Here is a 23,389-nt window from a genome sequence, read left to right on the forward strand (position 1 = left end):
GCTTGGGCCAATATTTACTCGCCCGGGGGTTAAATCCACTCGCCTGGGGCGAGCAAATGTATAGGTTTGTCGAACACTGCCAATGACCAATGCTTAAATGCAAGAAAAAGCCCCAATGGGAAAGTAATCTGACTATAATGGGTATGCGTATATCAAATAACCTATTAAAGAGACAATCCCTCTTAAGAACTAATGAACTATTGGCATTGACAACTTAAAGTTCTGCATAGCCAGTATCCAACTTTACACTGAGACCCAAAAGGTTCAAACCGCTGTCTGTGAGTAGGTTTACTGGCCATACACCTTTTAGCCCAGGCTGTGCTGAGGAAGCTCTATAATAATCTTATTGGGGTCCATGGTAAAATGGACAAGGAGCAACATGTGACAGTGCTCATTTGCCTGTCATTACCCAGACCCCCTAGCTGCAGCGGAAGCATTGTATGCTAAGATAATAATGTACATTTTCACAACTTTTGAAAATGTGTGTTTCCACCGTATGTAAATGCTTTGAGGTTTTTACAACCTGTAGCTACTCTTTCACTAGAAGATTATTTCTGAGTCGTATATGCTCTATTCAATATGAACCAAATAAATCTTCTCCGTGCTGGAGAAGAGACCAGCTTCTTCAAATGAATGGGACTAAAATCTCCTCCAGCACATGGAGGTGGTTACACAGCTTATTGAATACAGGGCAACTATGGGTCTATTTTCAGTTCTCCTGTTTCTTCTTTGTAAAGTAATTATGTAATCATTACCAGATAAGATAAGAAATACAGAGGACCTTGGGCAATTAAAAAAAAATAATAATAAAATATATCTATCTATATATATCTCACTCACAGGAATCAAATAAGTACAACTTTTACCTTAGCAGTAATTGCATTTTTCTAAGGAGGACAGGCATTAATAAATTGTTTAACCCGTTGAGTGTCACAGGGGCCACCGCAAGTCGCAGTTACTGCTGTTAAAATCATGTTCAATGCTCCACAGGAAATGAGCAAAAGGACATGGCATGGCTAATACATAATTGGGCAGATTTTGGAAATGTTGCCTCCTTTTTGGAGCGTTTCCCCCATCAATAACCAGCGCTTATCCCATTAACACGCCATTTTCTCAGTTTGGCCTTAAGTGAGACTATACCTGTGAGACTGAATGTTTAGATCAGTGCTGTGCAACACCAGTCCACAAGTCCCCCACCTGCCCTCCCACCCGGTCAGGTTTTAAGTCTATCCCAGCACAGCCACCTGGGCTGATGCAGATACTGATTGATTGAGTTGCCTGTCCTGAATCAAGGATATCCTGAAAACCTGACCTGTGTGGTTGCCTTTGAGGACTGGAGTTGCCCACTACTGGTTTAGATATTGTGACGATGAATTCCTGCATTAATAACTCATGTTTGTTCTATAACTAGTGTTGTGTTTTTTTTTTAATCCAACCACATTCACAGGTTCGCAATGTGAGGTGTATTAAATGCCACAAATGGGGTCATGTGAACACAGACCGAGAATGCCCATTGTTTGGCCTTTCTGGGATTAATGCAAGTTCAGTTACCGCAGATGGATCAGGTAAGCCTCCCAAACTGCTCTCTTTAAACATATATTGATGATGAGGTCCCACTTGGGATTGAATTGAATAAATGACAGCTATATGTTTTGATTTGACCTAAGGTTCCTATTCAATATGCTGCAATGCCATTGTAGCCTTGTTAGCAAAGTTTCATCAACTGATATCTCGAGACTTCAACGACAGAACCTAGAAAAGGTGGGATTGCTAAAAGCAACAAAATGACTTTGCAATGGGGAAAAGTAACATACTTTTTTATGAGTAGAGCAAATTGTTTCTTTAAGCCCAATTTACTTGAATGAATAGGGGAGCAAGTACAACTGAACCCCGTTATAACGTGGTGCTCGGGGTACACATGAGACCGCGTTATAACCGGGATCGCGAAATTGCCGCCACGCGAGGACTTACCCGGTGCATCCAAGTGCGCGGCACACATCTCCAAGGTTTTTTTTTTATAACATTGAATGCTTTATTGCTAACAGGCACACATACATACACACACAGCTCCCCCCTACACTAATAATTTTACCATACCATGCAGGAATCGAACCTATGACCTTTCATACACTAGTAGCATTCTCTAGCTGCAACACCACAGGGTTGATGTCATTGACTCTATAAACAAACTTAACTTCTACTGCACAGTACTGAAAGGCAGTACTATGCAGTAGAAGTTACGTTTGTTTATAGAGTCAATGACATCACATCAATCCTATGGTGTAGCAGCTAGAGAATGCTACCAGTGTATGAAGGGTCATAGGTTCGATTCCTGCATTGTATGGTAAAATTATTGGTGTAGGGGTGTATGTATGTGTCCGTTAACAATAAAGCATTGAATGTTATAGTTTAAAAAAAAAACTTGGAGGCGTTTTAAAATCGGGAGCCACGCTCAGACCGCGTTATAAGCGGATCCACATTGTAGCGGATCGCTCTATAACGGGGTTGAGCTGTAATTAAAACATGTATAAAGTTTTTCTAATGCATTGTTAAAATATAGAAGACTTATTTGTTTCCTTTCATCAACTGCGGGAACTTTGCTTAAAGTAATCAGTTTTATGAACTCCCCACTCTTATTAAAGAACCACAAAGGAAAGAAGATAGGATATTGGAGGAAATAAAATGCATTAAAACTCTTTAAATGCCTTGTTACAGTTTTTCCAAACATGGTCAATATAAACTTACATAAAAAGTAAAATTATAACATTACTTGGTCCCCACTTGGTAATGTGTGGGAACTAAACACATTTTACGTAAATGCAGCTATAATATGACAATTACTCAGATGGTATCTCTAATTTCCAACATAATAAAACGAATAGCCAAAAGAATGAGCAAATCTGTCAAAGAAATAAGATGCCAACAAGGATGTTCAAAAATAGAAAAATATATTCAATATAAATGATACATTGTAGTAAGATCACGGTCAAAAGTACTTAAATCATTATGCACATGCATGTAATTGTACAGAATAATATGAATGTAAACAAAATCTTTCCATAACTTTTTTGGTAAGGTATTATCCTTTATTGTATCTTTAGGTTTGTTTACATGTGTATTATTGTGTGTTATATCCAGTGTTCGACAAACCTATACACTTGCTCGCCCCGGGCGAGTGGATTTAACCCCCGGGCGAGTAAATATTGGCCCAAGCAGCACACGTTTGGTACTAGGTGGCGAGTAGATTTTTTTGTGTGGCGAGTAGATTTTTTTTTTGTGGCGAGTAGATTTTTTGGTGATTTGTCAACCACTGGTTATATCTATATCTATATCTCTATAATCTGTGTGTATCTCTATATATCTGGCTACAATGTGTCAATTGGGGAAACGTGGTGTATGTGGTGCTCAAGTTGAACAAATATCCACATAAGACATTAGCATAATAAAACCATAATATGGTAGTCCAGTGATAATGGAGTGCCCCTCAATTAAATGCAATGAAGCTGCGTAGTAACTGTAGGGGAAGTGACAGGTGGAGTCAGTTGAGACAGCCACAGGGATGTACACAATAATCACCCAAACAGTATATTAATGAAGGAACAATGTCCATGAACAGCAGGATTTGAATAAGGCTCTATGGCACTTTACCTGCTCCGTCCAGGGGGCACTCTCAGGATCTTCAGCGTGCAATCCATCCGTTAGTAGATACAGGAAAGCGATGGGTGTAGATAGAGCACAGCTCCAGACATCCTGCAATGTCAGGCAGGAAAACAAACCAGGCCACTCCGCAGTAGTATGAAATAAAAACTATATTTAATGCTATTTAATGCTAACTACACATACAGGGAAAAAAATAGGACAAAAAGAACGCACCTACGCGTTTCGTACAGGAGTACCTTGATAAAGTACTCCTGTACGAAACGCGTAGGTGCGTTCTTTTTGTCCTATTTTTTTCCCTGTATGTGTAGTTAGCATTAAATATAGTTTTTATTTCATACTACTGCGGAGTGGCCTGGTTTGTTTTCCTGCCTGACATTGCAGGATGTCTGGAGCTGTGCTCTATCTACACCCATCGCTTTCCTACAATGTGTCAATTATATTAAAAAAATATTTCTCTATTTTTGAACATCCTTGTTGGTGTCTTATTTCTTTGATTTTGCTCATTCTTTTGGTTATCAATGTAAACTTACAAAAATGAGTTAAACACCAAAATGTTTTTTTGTTTTTGTTTTTAAGACCTTAGTCGTCCAGTTTTTACCTACTAAGCATATCACTAGTTAAATAAAGCTAGCATGTGTATATATAATATAAATACAGCATATGCATGATTTTGTTTTTAGGAACATACATCTACAATAACAAATAGAATAACAGAAGAAATGCAGTTAAACCTTAAATGTTTGAACAAACTTCTGATATGTCTCAAATGAATACTTGTTCAAATATAATCAAACTGAAGTTATTAATTTTAGAAAGTACAAAAGTATAACATATTCAATATAGAAAAAGTACATGTGATCTTGAGCACTCCTTCAATGCAACATTTATACATGGTTATTATAATGGTCAAATTAAGAGTTAGACAACCTATAAATAATTGTTATGGCTTTTATAACAGTAATTCATCCATATCGTGTTAGACTATGTATTATGTATGTCACATCTTGGTTACTGTGGCCATTTCTGCTGTTAACACAAGATGGCAAAATTTCAAGGCAGTTGAAGACCTGTATGTGGAATAATGCAAACCCTACAAGGACTGTCCTGTTAAAGTAAAAACAGCACTTAAAATGCTCATCTAGAGAGCTAGATCTAGGACAAGCTTATTCATTCCACACTGTGAATGCTACTGACCTCCTAAAGTGAGAGGAGGACCCAGGTCAGAACTCTTTGCTGGCTCCCTGTGATATACTGTAAGCATGTCAGTTTGTGTCCATGTTTCTCCAGTGAGAATGTATTCTGTTTAAAGGACGGGATTTATTTTCTCTATAACTCTAACTTGTACGGCTGTGTGTTCAATGTCAACTCTATACAAGGCAAAGATATTGGGGTTTTGTTAGTAATCACCAGAACTTTTATTAATAAAACGTTGAAAACCAGTGGTAGGACTGATTTCTCAGTGTAAGCAGATGTGTATTTTGCTTTTGCAAATTTATGGGCAGATAAATCGATTGTCGGTACAGCGTTATCTCCCATACAGTCACTCACCAATACCGGCACTTGAGGAATCTGTAGATAAGGGGGTTGATTTTAGAAAGTATTTCCCCCATCACAATTTTACAGCATCGATATTGCGTACATCTTTCGAATATACAGCCCCAAAAGCTTTTGTCCCTATCTTTAATACGTGTTGTTTTTTTCTATAATTCTTTTTTGTAAATCGAGCGCATTACCACAAATTATTTTTTTTAGCCACTTCACCCACTTAGTGACACACATCTATCTATTGCAGAAAGCGATAGAAATAAGTACCATTTACTACTGTTGTTTGTAACCTATAAATGTGCTCAATTGTGCTGTGTGACTAAATCACAAATGGTTTGTTTGACTTCATCCATCATTATGTGCCATTTCTAAGTAAATGTTATTTAAATATACAGATGCTCTCGACATTACTGGCCCTCAACACACCCCAATGTGCAGCAACTATATTTAAGGATATGATTCGCATGTGGAATTGGTATTCATTTTTAAATACATTTGGCTATGTACTATTGATATATTCTGTTGTCTTATCTTGGTAAACACTTCTCATTCCTTGAATGTATTAAGTGCTTAGCAAATTTTGCATATACATAAATGTTCAATATATTGTTAGTGTTTTAAACTATGAATTACTATCTCACGGGGCCTGGCACTTCGGGTGCCTCATGACGAAGTGCTCTCTTTGCTATGGGCAATCACGCCCTGCGCTCCCATGGAGCACCGGATGCGATCTATGATGATGATGATGATGATGATGATGGATGGTAGGGTGGCAATAATTTCCCTGCCGTTTAGTGACCGTGATCACATGACCGGATGGGTCTAGCACTTTAGCCCCATACCCCTCCGACACTCAAAGGGTTAATAGATTATTTTTATTTCATTTTTTGTTTGTTTACCTACATACTCTTTAATCATCATTTTGCTTATAGTGCAAAACACGTGTTGGTTCCAGTTGTATCAACTTATTTTTTCACATCTGTAAAAGCGGCAATCCCGCCACAAAGCAACATTCTGCTTCCGATTGGCTCATGAATACAGTGAGATTTTGCGACCATGTTATTTTGCCAGGAGACGGCTTTAAACCTTGTACCTTCACTGGTCATTATCTTGGGGAAATAGTGCGATGTTCTAATAATGAAAATAGTCTGTTCAAATTATGTAAACCAAGTCAATTAAAAAAATAACAATAAATCAGATGGTATTGCTACCTTAGTGTGCATTATAGCATTAAACCATATTTCAATTCTTATTGACATATTTGAATTGACCTATTTGCCAGGATTCTGTCTTTGTTTCAAATCTTTATTCGTCATAGAAGAGATATAATCTTCGTCGCCTGTCCTCACTAACTTCATATAAATCACTCATGGCTCTGACGTGTTATGCCACTGAATGTGCATAAAATCAGGGGAATGCATAAAAATAAATTGTTTGAGATGGTGTGTGCGCGTGCGTGTGCAGGGGTTTGTTAACTTCATTGCCCACTCTGCTAGATCTTCATTTTATAAGTAGAAGAAGCCTTGAATGTGTAGAGTTACTCATAAAAGTAGTAATAAGGCATCATGTTAATATTCAGATGTGCAGCTGTGAACCTGAAACACTGGTATTTTCTGCTCGCTCTGTAATTCCTCTTCTGGGTCAAAAAAAATGTTTTTTAATACAGTTAAAGAACGACAAAGCACTAGGTTTGGTCTAAAAATACACATGGGTATGGCTAAGGCTGTGACCTAACAGCATGAAGAGTCAAAGGAAAGTCCTTCTTGACGAAGCCCTTCCTGGATCCCAGAAGAAGCAGATATCAGAGAATAAGAATGATGAAAAAGGTTTATGGGGAAGCGCCACAGGATGGTTTGGCCATAGAAAAGCTCAGAAGCATAAGACGAAGCAGCCTTCCAGCCCCTTGAAGAGCAAGGCATACAACCAGTCTTGTGTTCTTGCCTGCTGTATAGATGTCGGCTTGAACATATAGAGAAAGATGAGACTTACACTGTAGGTAGATAAAGCAGCGGCTGAAAAGAATCCGCAGGCGATACGAGCAAAACGAATGTAGGAGTTAAATATAGTTTAAAAATATATTGAGCCAGACATTTCAAACAAACATTTAGCACTGACCCTTCTGCTCTTTTTGGTTCTTACTGTTCATGGTGGAGCATTCTAATGGCAAAATTGATTTGTTGCTATGGACAACTTGTATCCTTCTCAGGCTCTGTGATCGCTTTTGTTTGACCTTGCAGAAGAAATTATACCTAGATGGTGTTGTACATGACAATTTAAGACCTCCATGGTTCTCCTCGCTGTCTTTGGTCAAATGAAAGGTGCATCAAAAAAAAGTATGCTCCCAGAAACCGTATGCTTGATATTAGAAGAAGAAAAAAAAAACACCAATGAAACAGTTTAAAACGAAATGTTTGAAGGTACAGTCTCACATGGCACCAATTTGAATTAATCCCAGTGAAAACTTCAGGTTACAAAAATGTCCATGTTAACATTTAAAAAAAATATTTAAATGTGCTTCCCCTATATTGTACTGCAACTTGAACAACAAGGTATCTGTGCTTAAGAGATCCTCAAGACATGCATTTTGTAGCAATATAATTTTGAGCACTTTAACTATTCCCACAAATGCATCATACTGTTTTGCTAGAAATGCAGTAGAATGATGACGCTAATATGGATAATGCCCTTTTAATTTTTACGGCATCGGTAATGTTTGGCGTTGACGACATTAAACAATGTTTTTAACATTGTGTAAAAAAATATATATATTAGAAAGTTATACACGAGAAAAGAAGAAAACAAGAGACTCTCTAAAACTATTGGGGGGGAGGTTATATAGTACTCTTCCTCCCTTAGGGATAGGACAAGAAGAAACCTGCGTCGGTGGTATATTGACTCCTCCTCTTCAACACCTGTTTCTTCTTGTCCTATGAGATAGAGCCACATAGAATGCAGAGTAGGGAGTAGGTTGTCTAGGTTGCCGGAGGGCCGTCTGAAAGTGGGACTGGTCCTCCCATCCCTCACCTCTGTTGACCGCCGTTTGCTGTCCTGTGTGGAGTCTGGGTCCCCCACCTCACATTTATCGTCCACCTGATCAGAATTGGGTGTGTGGTACCCCTTACAAATATAGGAAATTACCCAATGACCCGTAAGGTGGACACAGCTGTGGCGAAGCTCTCACGGAAGACTCCATTTAGGGATGTTCTGGATAAGATGATGGACTCGGCTCTCAAATGTAATTCCTTAATTGGAGCTTCATTGAGATTAGACATTTCTATGGTGTGTGTAGGGAGAACAGTGAAAATCTTGAACGAGAGGCTGGAGTCAGATTTAGATTCTGAGGAAAACGGAGATTAAGAAGATTGCTATACTCAATCGTGCCATAAATTTCCTCTGCGGTCCTTTTAGACATGTTTCATCTTGTAGCTCAATCTTCCACTAAATCCACTGTGGCCAGAAGAGTGCTATGGCTCATGTAATGTTGCATCCTAAAAACAAATTGCAGTCACTTCCATTTAACTGACTTTTTCGGAGAAGCCCTTGACGATATTTCCAAAACCTCTGGATGCAAGGGTAACTTCTTACCATGAGCGGAGATGTAAGTGGTATGGGGAAACAGATTGCTTGCCTTTGTCCACCACTGTAGTGCAGCCTTGAGGAAAGCTCTTAGCGATTCAGCACTGGAAAGTTATTTTTATTTTTTTGAACCACAGATGCAAGTCTTCAGGGTTGGGGAGCGCATGCATGCAGGCATGAGATGTTCAAGGAACCTGGTCCAAGAAAGAGAGGTCACTGCCAATAAACATCTTAACATTAAGGGCAGTGATGAGCACTATGTCGGTCATTCTCAAGTGCGCATTTTCTTGGACAACGTCACTACAGTGGCATATATCAACAAGGAAGGGGGCACGCGTAGCCCCGCTGCCTTAAAAAAACAGCTAGCTGCTCGAGTGGGCAGAGCATTGTCCACAATCCATATTCCAGGTCCAGAAATCTGGAGACAGATTTTCTCTGGAGTTACTGCATACATCCAGGGTTTTTCCTCAGATATGACAACTGTGGGGGAAACATGAAGTAGGTCTTATGACATGGGCGAGCAAAAAAACTTTGCTTATTGCATAAGAACCAAAGCTCCAGGCGTGCTATAACTAGATACAATGGAAATCTTTTGGGGAGCAGGTCTAGTCTATATATTTCCACTTTTCCCAATAATCCAAAGATTTCTCTTGAATATAAAGAGAGGCAAGGCATCAGTGATTCTGATCACTCCTGTCAAGGTTACAGTGACAGGTCCATAGAAACTCCCAGTAGTTCGAGATCTACTTTCTTAAGGACCACTGCTCCATCCGAATCCACAAAGCCTTTCCATGGCGATATGGAAATTGAAAAGTCATCCTTAACCAAGTTGGGCCTAAGGAAAGATTTGGTTTATACTTGTCTAGCGTCCACAAAAACACTTAAATCATTTATCTCTGCATCTGGAGAATATTTCTGGCCTCGTGCAATAAAATAGTAGCTTCTCAAACTTCTGTAATGCACATTTAGTCTTCCTGATGAAGCACGTGTTACGTGCGAAACTTACGTTGGTAAAAGGATGTCACTTCATGTAAAGTGGTGATTCCTGGGATGACCGACTCAAATGGCTTGCATACAGGCACTCTCCTTTCCATTACTGGTTCTCTGTGGCCACTACTATATATGTGCGGTTATATTGTACTCTTATGCTGGCTTTCTTAGCCATTATTAGTCTTAACATACTGACGTTGCATATGTGTGCTGTGGCGTTGTATTTACCCTCTGCGGTTATTAGTCACAATTCAGAAGCTAGAAGCCAGCACTGTTTATGTGTGGATGTATTATGCTTTTTCAGCCGCTATTACTTACAATCAAGGACATTGTATACAGGTGTGTTGTACTTCCCTGAGATTGCTCTGTGCTTTTGTGTTTTTTTTCTCCGTGGCTATCGGCATCAGCTCAGAAGCTAGCACTGTTGGTGCACGAATGTGTTGTGCTCTCGTACTAGCCCTTTGGGGCCCCGGCTATAACATTGACTAACTAGGAGTGATCCATATTTATGTGAATATACTATTCGGCGCAAACAGTAATTAATAGCCGCATCATATTTACATAATATTAGGAATAATATTTTGTCCTGATACAATATCTCTGCTATCTTGAGTCACTATATTTTGGGTATTTGGTGTTCTGGATAGGATCTATGACCTCAGTATGTGCTACGGTGCTTATAGGTGCTTATTGACATTGAGTGTGCTGGAGATTAACTCAGACCTACACACTGCACACCATTTATCAAGATTCCATTGGGTAGATAGGCAATCTTTATAGATTTAGTTTGGAGTCGATTGAATTATCTTACTTAGCTGTTCTCAATATACTAAAAAATCAAGGGATGGGAAAAAGGGAAGGGGCAGGGGGGAGCTCCCGCATCAGCTAAAGTAATAATGAATGGTGGGCAAGTAGGTAAGACCATATACTGGTGCAAAAGAGGATGAGGGTAAATGTAAACAAACAAAAGATTCCCCCTTGAATGCACTCAGATCAGTGAATGTGATATGATTGATGCATTAAAAAACCTTTTAATCACATATATACTTTTAAAATAATGTTGTAAAGAGGGGCATGGTATACACAGTCCAGGACCAGTCCCTAATGGCAAACCAAAGAATCTTCCTACACAAAAGTAAACGGAAGATGATGCAAATAGCAGTACATCAATACGCTGTGGGCCAGATGGCTAAGAGATTCACCTATAAATACCTACAGAATAAGGTACTCATCCTAACTATGGATGCCCTTTTAACTAAAAAATCAACAGCCCTAGTCAAATGCAGGCTGCTGATACTGAATCTGAAGGGGTGAATAACTTAAAGCAAACCGGTCAAATAGTAAATACCCATATAATATCAATGGCCCACACCAAGTATAGATGTAATACAACACAGAAACGGTGTGAGATTCACAAAATAAATAAAAACTAAATAGTGCACATAATAAACACTTAGCCACACGCACAACAGTTAATCTATAAACGTAGCTCTACAGATAAGTTGAAAAATCCTTGCGTGATAGTGTAGATGTCTGTAATGGGCAAGCACAAAGTGTGCTATATTAGTGACCTGAGGCACGGTTCAAGGACCGTATCCAGTTAAAGCCTCTGCAACACAACAGTAAGTTGCACAGAAATCACACATAATAACCTTACATAGGACAGCTTAAAAGGAGTCTCATGGTAAATTGTGCTAATAGTACTGCATAGTGAGATGACAGGTAAGTCAAACAGGCATAAAATCAGTACATAGGGTATACTTAACAGTAAACAGTATTATGTCGCCGTACATACATGCATACATATATCACTGAATAGTGATGTAAATAAAGGTAAGTATATAATACCCAGGCTAGGTGATCAGTAATAGCACCTTGTTAATGGGGACTATAAAAATAGCACCGTACTACCACATTCAGATGTTATTAAACCATAGTGGTAGCCAATTAAGCAGTGGAGCTGTAACAGGTACAGCAGTGTGGAGAGGACATAATGCCTCTACCTAGCAATGTGACGTACAGTGTCCGTGGAGAGTCAACACGGACAGGCTAATAGGGTGTTACACTTAGCTTATGATGCTGTGCACGTCCAAAATCACTCCACTGGGTCCAAAAGTAAGGGGAAGTAAAGGCAGGATGCCGTGGTGCAGATGCAGAGATAATCTCTGATTCAAGCTCGGCGGCTGAAATCACAGAGACGCTTTCACGTTTGTATGTGGCGTCCATTCAGCACCTTAGGTGACCGGAACGGAGTGACGTCACCATGCTGAATGGACGCCACATACAAACGTGAAAGCGTCTCTGTGATTTCATCAGGACAAGATTGTCATGAGGAGTGTCCCAGAATTTAGGTCAAAGATGGTATCCTCTTTTTACTTTAACCAAGAGATCATAGTCCCATCCTTCTGTCCTAATCCTTGTTACTGAGACCGAAAATAAATTCCATTGTTGAGATGTCGTTGAGGTTTTATCAATATATTTTGAGCTTACTAAATCCTTCCAAAAGTCAGATTATTCATTCATTGTGAAGGTCCTCGCAAAGGGTTAGTGGCCTCCAGGAGTTACATCTCCCAATGAAATAAGAAAGTTACCCAGATCTCCTACCAGCCATCGGGGTTACAAGTACTAGCAGCCCTTGGGGCTCATTCAACTAGATCCATGGCTACCTCCTGTTGGAGCTGCTTCGGCAAAACAAATGTCTGGTCTTCAGTTTCCACCTTTTATCAAATACTATAAGGGGAATGTTGCAAGCGTCAAGTTCTTCAACTGATTTTTTATTAAAGAATAATCCATCATTTTGATGTATTTTCCCACCCTAGTTTAGTGAGCTTTGGGAAATCCCATTTGTATTTAATTTCTGCTACCATGTGGGGCGCAGAGGAAAGGGTACAACTTTACTTACAATATTTTCCTTTCTTCTAGTCCCATCATGGCAGCATATTCCCGCCCCAAGTTGTTTGTAAGATACCTCCAATTATGTGAATAGAGCTTATTTGAATATTCTATATGTTGACACGGTTAAAAGGTTACCTAGTCACACTCTCAGAACATATCCGCAACTTAGTTTGTGGTGTCCTTTTGATTCCCTGTGCTAGTCAGTCGTGGTTATCCCGTCCAACAACCACCTAGTCGGGATAAAGGATAAACGAAAAATGACACCAAAAAAGGGATTTAACCAGTTCAGCGACATCTCATCACAATTTCCCCAGACGAAGGGTATTTTTGTGCCCTAAAATGTTATGGCTGTCTATTGTCTCTGCACGGAGGACTTAATAAAAGGGATGATATCACAGAAGTGGTTAAATCCCTTGTTTGCAGTTGTTTTTCGTTTATACTGTTTAAGTTGTAGTCTTTAAAATATATCCGAAACTGGTGTTGGGATTTAAGAGGAGTTTATATACCCCCGATGCTGTGTTTTTTTTTTTTTTCGTTTTTTTTTCTCCTCTCTCTTGTCCTATCCATAAGGGAGGAAGAGTTGTACACATACACATTTGTATTTAATTTCTGCTGCCATGATGGCACTAAAGGAAAGGAAAATATTGTAAGTAAAATGATGTTTGCCCTTTCCAAGTATCTGTCCTGTAACTGCATAGACATGCACTGGTCCTGTCTGCTATATCTATGACTTGTTAGTCGTGGATCATAATAGGTGTAGAACTACATATCGCGGCTTTACAAGACATCGTGTTCATCTTGAGCGGAGCATACTTGCATTTGCTGCTTTTTCTGTTATACCTCTGCTAAGTATAATTTGTGGATGGATGAATAGTAATGTCAGCCTGGTGTAGTGTCCACAAAGTCTTTTCTGTCATGGAAGTAATTCTAATGTTGGGCTGGAGCTTTGCAGAAAATATTGAGAATTATGAGGACTGATATTCATACAGATTTAATTCAACTTCCAGGTCACATAATCTAAGATTGATCATGTTTTGTTCTTTAATTGTTTATTGGAATAACCGTATGCAATAGGAGTATAATGGTATTGAAACTAAATGTTTGTTTTGTCACCTTGTATGAGCAAGTCCAACGTATCACTATAAACCTGCCAGTCATTAATACTTATACACCATTGATAGCCAAGTCGCAGAACTACATTCTTTAATCGCAGCAGCAAAGAACAATATGCGACAGGAGCATCATCTTGTAGGTGGACATATAAAACCCAGCAGTCAAATGGAGAAATATGACCGTAAATAATGCCCCATTGTGGACATTTGTTGACACAGTAGACCTTTAGAAAGAAAGACAGGATGAATGTATATATCTGCATTTTAAAATTATTGGGTAGAAAGTTCCATGTCCACCCCAATCACAAACAAATTATCCCACTAAGGAGAAGGTGTGGCTCATTGAGTAAAAACACTGACTCTGTAAACAATGACACAGAGTTTGAATCAGTGGGGTTCAATTCCCGGTGTCGGCTCCTTGTGACATTGGGCAAGTCACTTTATCTCCTTGTGCCTCAGGCACCAAACACACACACGTTGGCTAAACTGGACAGGTAATGTGTCTGTAAAATTTTCTGTGTGCTGCGTTCTGCGCACTATACTGTAATTGTGAAGCGCTTTGAGTTCCATTGAGAGAAAGGCGCTATATGAAATGTTGTTGTTGTTTTTGTTGTTGTTGTTGTTGTTGTTATCATTATCCCTTAGAGCAGCTTTCCCAGGCAGTTCCACCCAATTATAATACACTGCTAGTGGAGAGCAAACACAATGACGTTTTGCACAAGCAATAAAAGAAGTGTTACAGAAAATAGTTTTGCTTATGTGCATTTTGTTGCAACCATTTATTTATTTACACTCCTCTCTTTGGACCTACAGGTAGTCTTGCTTATGGCTCAAAAACAAACTCCTAACGCACATTTTTTGAGTACAATGGGATATATCTTCCACAAAATCAAATCCTTTCAGCTGAACTGGCTATAAAACGGCACCATTTTGCATTAAAGAAAAGGAGACCTATTGTAAGAAATGGATTTTTTATTTGATAAATCTACTGCACTTGTTTGCAGCCTGAAGACTGAAAAATACAGATCAAAATGTATATTATAAATCAAAATGATATAAACAGATCAAATTGTGGCATAAATGTAATTTAAGGTTGGTATGATAGAAACAATCAATTGCGGAGAGCTTTATTTATAAAGAACAAGAAGCAGATTCGATGTAGGTTGGGATATGTTTTAACACACCAGCATTAGAGTTCTTTTATATTGATTTATCATGTACAGAACTTTCCAAACCTCATGTCACGTGTAAAGAACAGGGAAAGTTGTACCTGGTGTTGAGAATCTGTTTATGTATCAAGGCAAATCGTACATTTGTACCACATGGTTTATGTATTACTTTTGCATGTTATTTTAGAATTCCCCTGGCCTGATACAGAAACCTAGCTGCTGGGGTCCATGGCTTTTTAAACGTATTGTAATTATTTCAATAAGCAGAAAATTCTTCACGTACATTATTAATGGCCGTCTCTGCAGGAACAAGTAGTATGAAATTAACATTTTAAAACCCAAATGTACATCTCTGGCAAAGCTAAGCAAGCCCTAGGTGTCTGTCTCGGATAGGAATAATAATCATTCGAAGTAGCTGTATTTAACGTACAAATGATACTGCACTGTTTGTGCTGTGAACATTAAAGTTTCTTGAGATATCACTTTTTGCTTGTATTGTTCCTTTGTTCTGCGTGGTGTGCAATGTGTACTTAGCTTAATATGTGGTAATACGAAGATCCCTTCCTGTGTGCTTGTATAATGAGAAACGTTCACCCCGACAATCCACTACGACATTGTTTTCAATATTTAGAAAGTTACATAAGAAGAGAATCCCCCTCGCACTTAAACACAAATTCAATTATTTTGTATTCCGAATCTCCTGGCTGCTGTTTTAGAAAATCATATCTGATGGTTTTCCCAGCGGAAGATTATTGAGCTGATTTAGCTGCGATTTTACCTAACAAAGCTTCAAACGAATTCCTACTGCGGAGTCAGAAGAAAGGTAGAGCGATATCAATGATGCCTTTTTGTTTGCAGGGCCATCAATGCACCCCTCGGAGCTAATGGCGGAGATGAGAAGCTGTGGGCTCGCGCTCAAACAAAGTGTGCTGGGGAGAAACTTAACCGTAAATGATCCATCTCAGGTAATGATCTTTTTTATCAGTAAGCTGAAAACATCTACAAATCTGCATGTGATTGCTTGAAAATTGCTACTTGGCATTTGCCAATATGCATATCCATAGGACAGAGCGAGAAAGCATTGTAATACTACATGGAGCAGTATCAAAGAGGAAACAATTCACTGATTTTTCTTTTGGTTTTTCGTTTCAACTGGGCTTTTGCATAAGTTGCACAGCTTTCCCAGGCTACAGAGTGCAGCGGAGAGTAATAGCCATCATCTCGTAGCATATTGTTCATTTAGCGTAACCTGCTGCTGGCTGATCCTGGCAAGGCGGCTTTGAAAAGGAAGAATAGAAAAGAATTTGTTGTAGATGGACAGCCCGTGGATGGCAGCACTCCACATTGACTTGATAGTGCAGGATAAAAACTGGGTGCATTAGACTCGTGTCGCCGCTGCACGAGAAAATGGGTGTAATTTGAATATTCATAATAAAAGGCAGACATCTCCACAGCAACAACACACCTAAGAGTAATGCATTCGGTTCCTGATGGCCACTCCATAAGGCTTTTTCTCCAAGCAATCTGTTCATAAGCACTTTTAGTGATGGATTTGTCAAGGGCTTTCGAATCCAGACAAAGCACTGTACAGGAACAAACTGAAACCCATTTAGAACAGTTTGTAAAGGACCGTGATATCAAACTTGGTATAACTCATGACTTCCTCTACATTCATGTTTGTTTCTTGTCTCTGTGTTGTACGTGTTTTCCCAGCCTGCACTGTAAATCACTGCTTACATAGTTGATGCTGTAAAGACCGATTAAATAACTTATGCCTTGTAGCAAGCATCATGGTAATGGCCTTTCCAGGGGGGGGGGGGGAGAAATGAACAGAAAATGATAATCATTAACCATGATAAACATGGTAGCTTTAAGGAAATACCTGTTTAAAATGGATTTGGAAGCTAAAAAGGGACAGCCTCCTTGTGCCTGTTTGCATTTCCTCGCCCAGCATCTGAATGTATGCCCGTGTAAGACCTGTAAATGCACTGTTAATTTCATTGTTTTTTATTTTACATTGCTTCAGGGCACCATTTTCATGTATGCGCCAATATAAGTCATGCTATAGCACATTGGGCGAGCAACTCCAGTCCTCAAGGGACACAAACAACTCTGAGCCACCTGTGCTGAAGCAGGGATATCCTGAGTTGTTGGTGGCCCTTGAAGACTGGAGTTGCCTACCCCTGCTCTAGCATGTGCATTATTGTGGGTAGACACGTGACTGCACTGGTTACATTTATCAAGTCATTTGCTATGTTCAGTCTTGAATCTTAAAAATGCCCCATGTGTGCCCTTCATCAGAGTTAAAGCAGCAGCTCTCCCTGATTGTTATTTTCAGCTCCGGGGAACACCTGGTTCCTGAGATACTTGCTTGTAATCTCCCATGTTACGTAGGACAATGGGAAGCATGAGGCGGGGGTGGGGGTGGGGGGCGATGTAAGTACATGCGCTAATTTTTCCGGTCGGTATCTCGGGTACCAGGGAGTCCCTGGAGCTAAAATTAACACAGTTCAGCTCCGGAGGTCCTCTGTTTCACACCCTCGCCCCCCCCCCTGAAAAATAGTGGGAAGAGGGTGGAACTGCTGCCTTCAATTCTTTTTGTAGATGGCAGTCATTTTATGAAACGGCATTTTACTGCTTGGTAGTTTATACACAAGTTTGAGACCTCAGGAGTGTTTTCCTTCACATGCCTAGGTCTGAAAACAGTGGTGGGCAACATGATATACAGTATGCAGAAGATGTATGGAGCGCACGATCCAATAAGGAGCAGAGGGAGGAACCAAGTAGCAAAGTACAAATTTATTGGGTCATCAAGACATTAAAATCCAACGCGTTTCGAACGTGTTAGCTAACACGTTCGAAGCGCGTTGGATTTTAATGTCTTGATGACTCAATAAATTTGTACTTTGCTACTTGGGTCCTCCCTCTGCTCCTTATTGGATCGTGCGCTCCATACATCTTCTGCATACTGTATATCTCATCTGGAAGCAGCATATCCACCAGCCATACCAGAAATCAAACAGTGAGTTATCATTTTATTACCACAGGGTCAGCCCCCAATGAGATTGATGGTGGGGGTTTCATTGCCTTTACACTACCAGTCTTTAGGGGGTTTTCTTACCCATAATTGTTGGTTTAATATTTCACAAAACCTATTATTCTGAGGTTATTTTTCTTGGATTGTGGTTTGGTCTAATTGAACTTTTAACACCTGGCATTGAGCGCTCTTTACCTCTATTTACCTGGGCAACATGATATACTGCAGAAGTCATCTGCTCTCTAAAGTGCGACAAATTAACAAGTGGGTAGAAGCTTCTCCCTGCTCCCTCCACTCGGCGCCAAATGCCAGTTTGCTGTTGAATTCTGTTCTGCTCCTCTTACACTGGGAATTAATGATCAGCATAGGAGAGGAGCAGGGAAGTATTTATCAGCACACGGTCATTACGCAGCTACGATCAGCAGCAGCAGCAACATTCCTGCATTAGGGAGAGAAGGAAAGTGGGTTGCTGGGCAGGCAGGGCCATTTGTTGCGCGCCAATGTCTTAAAAGCTCAGGCACAAACTGCGTTTATGAAGAGGTCGCATTTTGACCTGGTAAAAAGCATTACTACACGCAATCCAATGTGGTTTCCGCCCACAACAATACCATCAGTACAATTCTTTGTTACGTAAACCAGTGCTTTCACACTAATGCATATTCAGTATTCCTTGCAGTGTGGACTGTGCTTTAGATTGAAATGTTTTAATTTACCCACATACCGTCTTAATGCTGTCATTATTTTCATCCACATAATACCCTCTTCTGCTTTTTCCTGTCTTGCCAAAATTCCCAACATTGTGTATGATAAAAGTCTAACCTGAATGTGAACAAAGTTTGAACTTTCAGTTTGTCTATTTTTACCTAAACCACAATATGTCTGGAACTGAAACTGCTCTTATCACCTATGCCGTATGCTGTAAAGCGGTCTACCCATTGCTTGGGACGATTTAAGCTTCCTCTGCAACCTCTATTTACCGAGGTTCAGCCGGCTTTGGGACCCGTGACCATGGCAATGCGGCATCAAATGACGCCGCAGTTCATGTGACATCACGGTTGCCTTGGTAACGCGACGTCATGATGCCGAGGGTCACATGGCGTGACGTTTCTTGACCCCGCTGCGTCATTTGACGCCGTAATAGGGGGCGGCGCAGGAACGGAAGGAGCAAGGCAGGGGGGCGCTGCAAAATAAGTTTGCACGCCCCTGATATAAGTTATGCGTTCAATATTTAGGTGTAAAATGGAAAATGTTTTTAAAGATTGACTTGTTGACATTAAAAGCACTATATAACCAGGGTCCCAGCTATATGAAAGCGCTTCTAGTTCCCTACACTCCCATTCGCTCAATTCAATCTGCAGATGAAGGACTCCTAACAGTTCCCAGAATCTCCTTAACTAACTTTGGGGCCTGAGTTTTTAGCCACGCTGCTCCTACTCTCTGGAACAATCTGCCTCGTACAGGTTGAAAGGTCCCCTCTCTCTAAATCTATAAAAACGGGCTCAAGACCTACTTGTTTACCCAGGCATTTAATTAATGACCCGCAACCTACAGTACTGTCCCATCCTGTATTGTATCTTTCCTTGTTTGGTCTCTTTTTTATATATCTATATCCTTAACCTTTTTCTTCTTTTTCCCTTTTTAGAACTGTTAACTGCTTTGAGTCTCATTGGGAGAAAAGTGATGCATAAATAGTTAATATTTTTAAGGATTCAACAATATGGCTTGAATTTCTCCCATTGGGAAAAAAGCCTCATATTGCATTGTTCAATATTCTTGCGAGTACTTTATATTCCTGGTCTTTCTCAAAAACCTTCTGGAAGGAATTGCACCTTCGTTGCACACCTGCATTGTACCAGATGCTTTTCACTTAACCATTTCAGTGCCAGGGGGGGGCAAGCAACAGATTCCTTTGTTTAACAAAGCAGAAGCTACCTATGGCAATGGGTAACTCCTTTCTCTTATGTGCATGTGCTAATGTGTATATTTGTTTGCAGATCATTTCATTAGCGTGCACGCTTTTTCTTATTCCTGTAGGTTTATGTTGTGAGTGAAGCAGAGGAAGAGGACCCAGAAGTGGAATTCTTAAAATCCCTAACCACAAAGCAAAAGCAGAAGCTTCTAAGGTACAGATCTACATCACTTGGATCATATGTGAGGACATGCTGACCCTGTCACACTACTGATCTGTCCAAGTGACTTCTGACTTGGGGTAGATCTTGCCTCCACAATTGTCACTTCTTACATTATAACCCTTGCTGTGCACCATTCACTTGAATGGCTCCTAAAGGGTCATTTATACCAAGCCGAGCTGGAAGGTGTCCTTTGGAGTAGCACTGCTTGGTAAATATGGCCCATAGTCTTTCTGTACTAATATAAAACCCTCCATTATAATACGTTAATACGGTCTACATGACATACCTTTTTTGTAATGTGGCAATTCCGGCACGTCAAGACGGCTCAGCTTCACTTCCATGAGTCGTGGAATTCCTGGAGTGAAGCAATCGTATCATAATAGGGAGACGTTGTCATCAGTCTGTTAACTACATCTGTTACCCATCATGTGTCTGGGTACTCTTTGTAAACCACTGCCCACATACTGTCTTTGTGTTGTAAAAATAAATCTACTCTAGTATGACCCACCCCATACAGGAGTCCTTCTAAAAATGATTTCCTTTTCGGAATAGGGATTGTTGCAGACTAATATCAAGTCTGGTTTGCCAGCATGATGTAGGTGTTTGTGAAGTCCTAATGCATGCTGTAATTGACTTGTCCATTGAGGGAAATATTTAATAATGCACAGAATAAAGGGAATTATAGGATTTAGAATGGGAGTTATTGAATTGTTCCCCATTGATTAGCTTTTCGGCTACAGCAGGGATGCAGGTATTACACAGATAAGAGATGGGTGTGATAACAGGAACCCTATGGTTCCTATCTTTTGATGCCTGTATTTGTGCATTAAAGGGGCAATCTCATCCAGGGCCCAGCAGAACTAATATTATAGAACTGTGGATTAGTAGCCATTTTATTCAAATAATCGGATATGTATTGTGAATAATTTTGAAACATTTGTTATGCTGTAATAATGGTAACATAACGTTTACATTTGATTTTTACTTCTGTGGTATGTTTCTTATCTCTTCACTATCCTGCCCCTTTGAAGATATGCATGCCGCCTCCACAGTGGGGGTCTGACATTTATCATTCTGATTTGGTTTTTGTCTTGGGTGAAATAACTGTGTAAAAAATAGTATTTTTAAATCTTTATTGAGAATAGAGGGGGTTGCAACTTAATACACTATTATAATGCAGGTAAACCATTAGGATGGGGAAAATAAATTGAAATCAAACTAGACTATGTAAAAGTGTAAATGACTTGGTTTGAGCGTTATTTAATATATCTGTTATTCATTATTTTACCTGTGTATTAATTTGCTTAGGAAGAGTGTGGATGGGATTCAGGGTAAAACAAAACCTCTCTCCAGCTCTTTTAATTTAGACAATGTAGATTGGCAGATGAAAATAGTACACATGAAGGACTACCTAATACATGACTAGTGAATTAAATTGTACGGGTACGTTATAACAAACGTTTGCATTAAATCGGCTTGTCTCACTAGTTTCTGCTCTGCATTCTAACTTTTCCATTATTATTGCAACATCCTGAAGACACAACTAAAATAGTAAAAATTGGCATTTACCAATATGCCCAACTGTGCTATTATGTAGATTAATAATAACTTTATTTCATATAGAGCTTTTCTCCCAATGGGACGCAAAGCGCTTCAAAATTACAGTGTAGTGTGCAGTACGAAGCACATAGATTTTAAGCTCATCTGGGCAGGGACTGTGTCTGTAACAATCCTATGATTTTGGTGCCTGAGGCACAGGGAGATAAAGTGTCTTGTCCAAGGTTACAAGGAGCTGACACCAGGAATTGAGCCAGGTTCTCCTGCTTCAAACGCAGTTTAATTGTTATCAATCAGTGCCTTTACTCACGGAGTATACGCCGCAAAAGTTCCTACACCCATTATATTCAAGCCATGACACATTGTCTTTATAAAGGGCTTTATTTTATATCCCCTTGTAATGTGTATCTGTTTCTAACCCCAAAATAGAAAACTGGATCACCTAGAAAAGAAGAAAAAGAAAGACAAAAAAAAGAAGCTGCAGAAAAAAAAAAGCAAACGGAAGCACAAGAAGCGGAAGAGCGGCAGCCACAGTAGCAGCTCTTCCAGTGACTCGTCTAGTAGTAGTGATAGTGAGTCCGAAAGCGAGGAAACAAATAGACTCAAGAAGAGGGAGAACAAGAAAGAGAAACATGCTAAACATTCCAAAGATAGTAGCAGTGATTCTGAAGAGAAGCCAGTGTCCAGGAAGGGTATAGTGTCAGCAGAACCCACGAGTAGCCACAGAAGAAACGAGGGTGATATGGAGAGCATTAGGTGCAGCAAAGATGTCCAGAAGACAATGAGTCATCACGAAAGAAAGGAAGGTCATAGAACTGCAGAGTCTAACCGGGCCCAACAGAGAGGTGAGAGGCCAGAGAAAGGTCACAAGCATAAAAGATCTAGATCTAGCAGGAGCTCGGCTGACGAAGGACCCTGTAAATACAGGCACAGGAGCAGGAGCAGGAATGATTACAGAGAGAAGGAATATGAGCGTGGGAAGATGAAAGAGAAGAGCAGAGATAGGAGAAGCAGGAGTCGAGAGAGAGATCAGAAGAGGAGATAGCCGAAATCTTTGGAGTGGATGGTTTAATACAAAAGAACTGTTGTGGGTTGTTTTGTGCAAGCCTGACCAATATCTCTAGTGTACATTTCCCTATGTAAATCATAACTTCATTAGCATTACGTTGGTTGAAAAATATTTGCTTTAATTCATAACAAAAATGAATTTATTTGCTTCTGATCGTAATAAACAAGTTTCCCCTTCATTTATTTATTTTTACATTATTGAGGGGCATTCAAAACATGGACGTTCTGCTTTGAATGGATGTCTGTGAAAATGTTTGTCTTGTAAAACTTGTATGGAGTGTTTGATGCAGATATTTCCAACACTAAGTTTATTCTGTAAACTGGGCTACTTTAAATAATGGGCTGATTCAATATACCCTGAAGCAGGCAGCCACTCCATGATCTGCCAACAAAAAGAAAACCTTAGCCTCGGGGTATATTAACTATATATTTACCTACTAAATTAGTCAACTTCTCTCAATGAATATAGTGATTACATTCTATAAATATATACAGAAAATGGGTTCAACTGCCAAAATGAATAATTCATTGAGGATAATAAAGGACTATTCCATCGCCTGAAGGAACAGGTTCTGGTTTTGCCTCTGAAGTGGGTGAATCTGGTACAAGCCCCAGTGCCAGCACTCTGAGACCTTGGGTGAGTTTAAC

The 23,389-nt window shown here is 39.7% G+C and overlaps 1 protein-coding gene across 1 annotated transcript in view; it reads left to right on the forward strand.

Moving 5' to 3' along the window:
- The window catches only part of CIRSR (corepressor of RBPJ and splicing regulator), a 31,875-nt gene extending 8,955 nt beyond the window's left edge, over positions 1–22,920 (forward strand). The window contains exons 7-10 of the mRNA XM_075609033.1: positions 1,448–1,565; positions 15,806–15,912; positions 20,019–20,107; positions 22,103–22,920. Of these exons, the coding sequence (XP_075465148.1) occupies positions 1,448–1,565; positions 15,806–15,912; positions 20,019–20,107; positions 22,103–22,718 (930 nt within the window). The 3' untranslated portion in view covers positions 22,719–22,920. The remainder of the gene's footprint in view (positions 1–1,447; positions 1,566–15,805; positions 15,913–20,018; positions 20,108–22,102) is intronic.
- The last annotated feature ends 469 nt before the right edge of the window (positions 22,921–23,389 follow it).

This window comes from Ascaphus truei, chromosome 7 (assembly GCF_040206685.1).
Source record: "Ascaphus truei isolate aAscTru1 chromosome 7, aAscTru1.hap1, whole genome shotgun sequence".
In the NCBI taxonomy this organism is placed as follows: domain Eukaryota; kingdom Metazoa; phylum Chordata; class Amphibia; order Anura; family Ascaphidae; genus Ascaphus; species Ascaphus truei.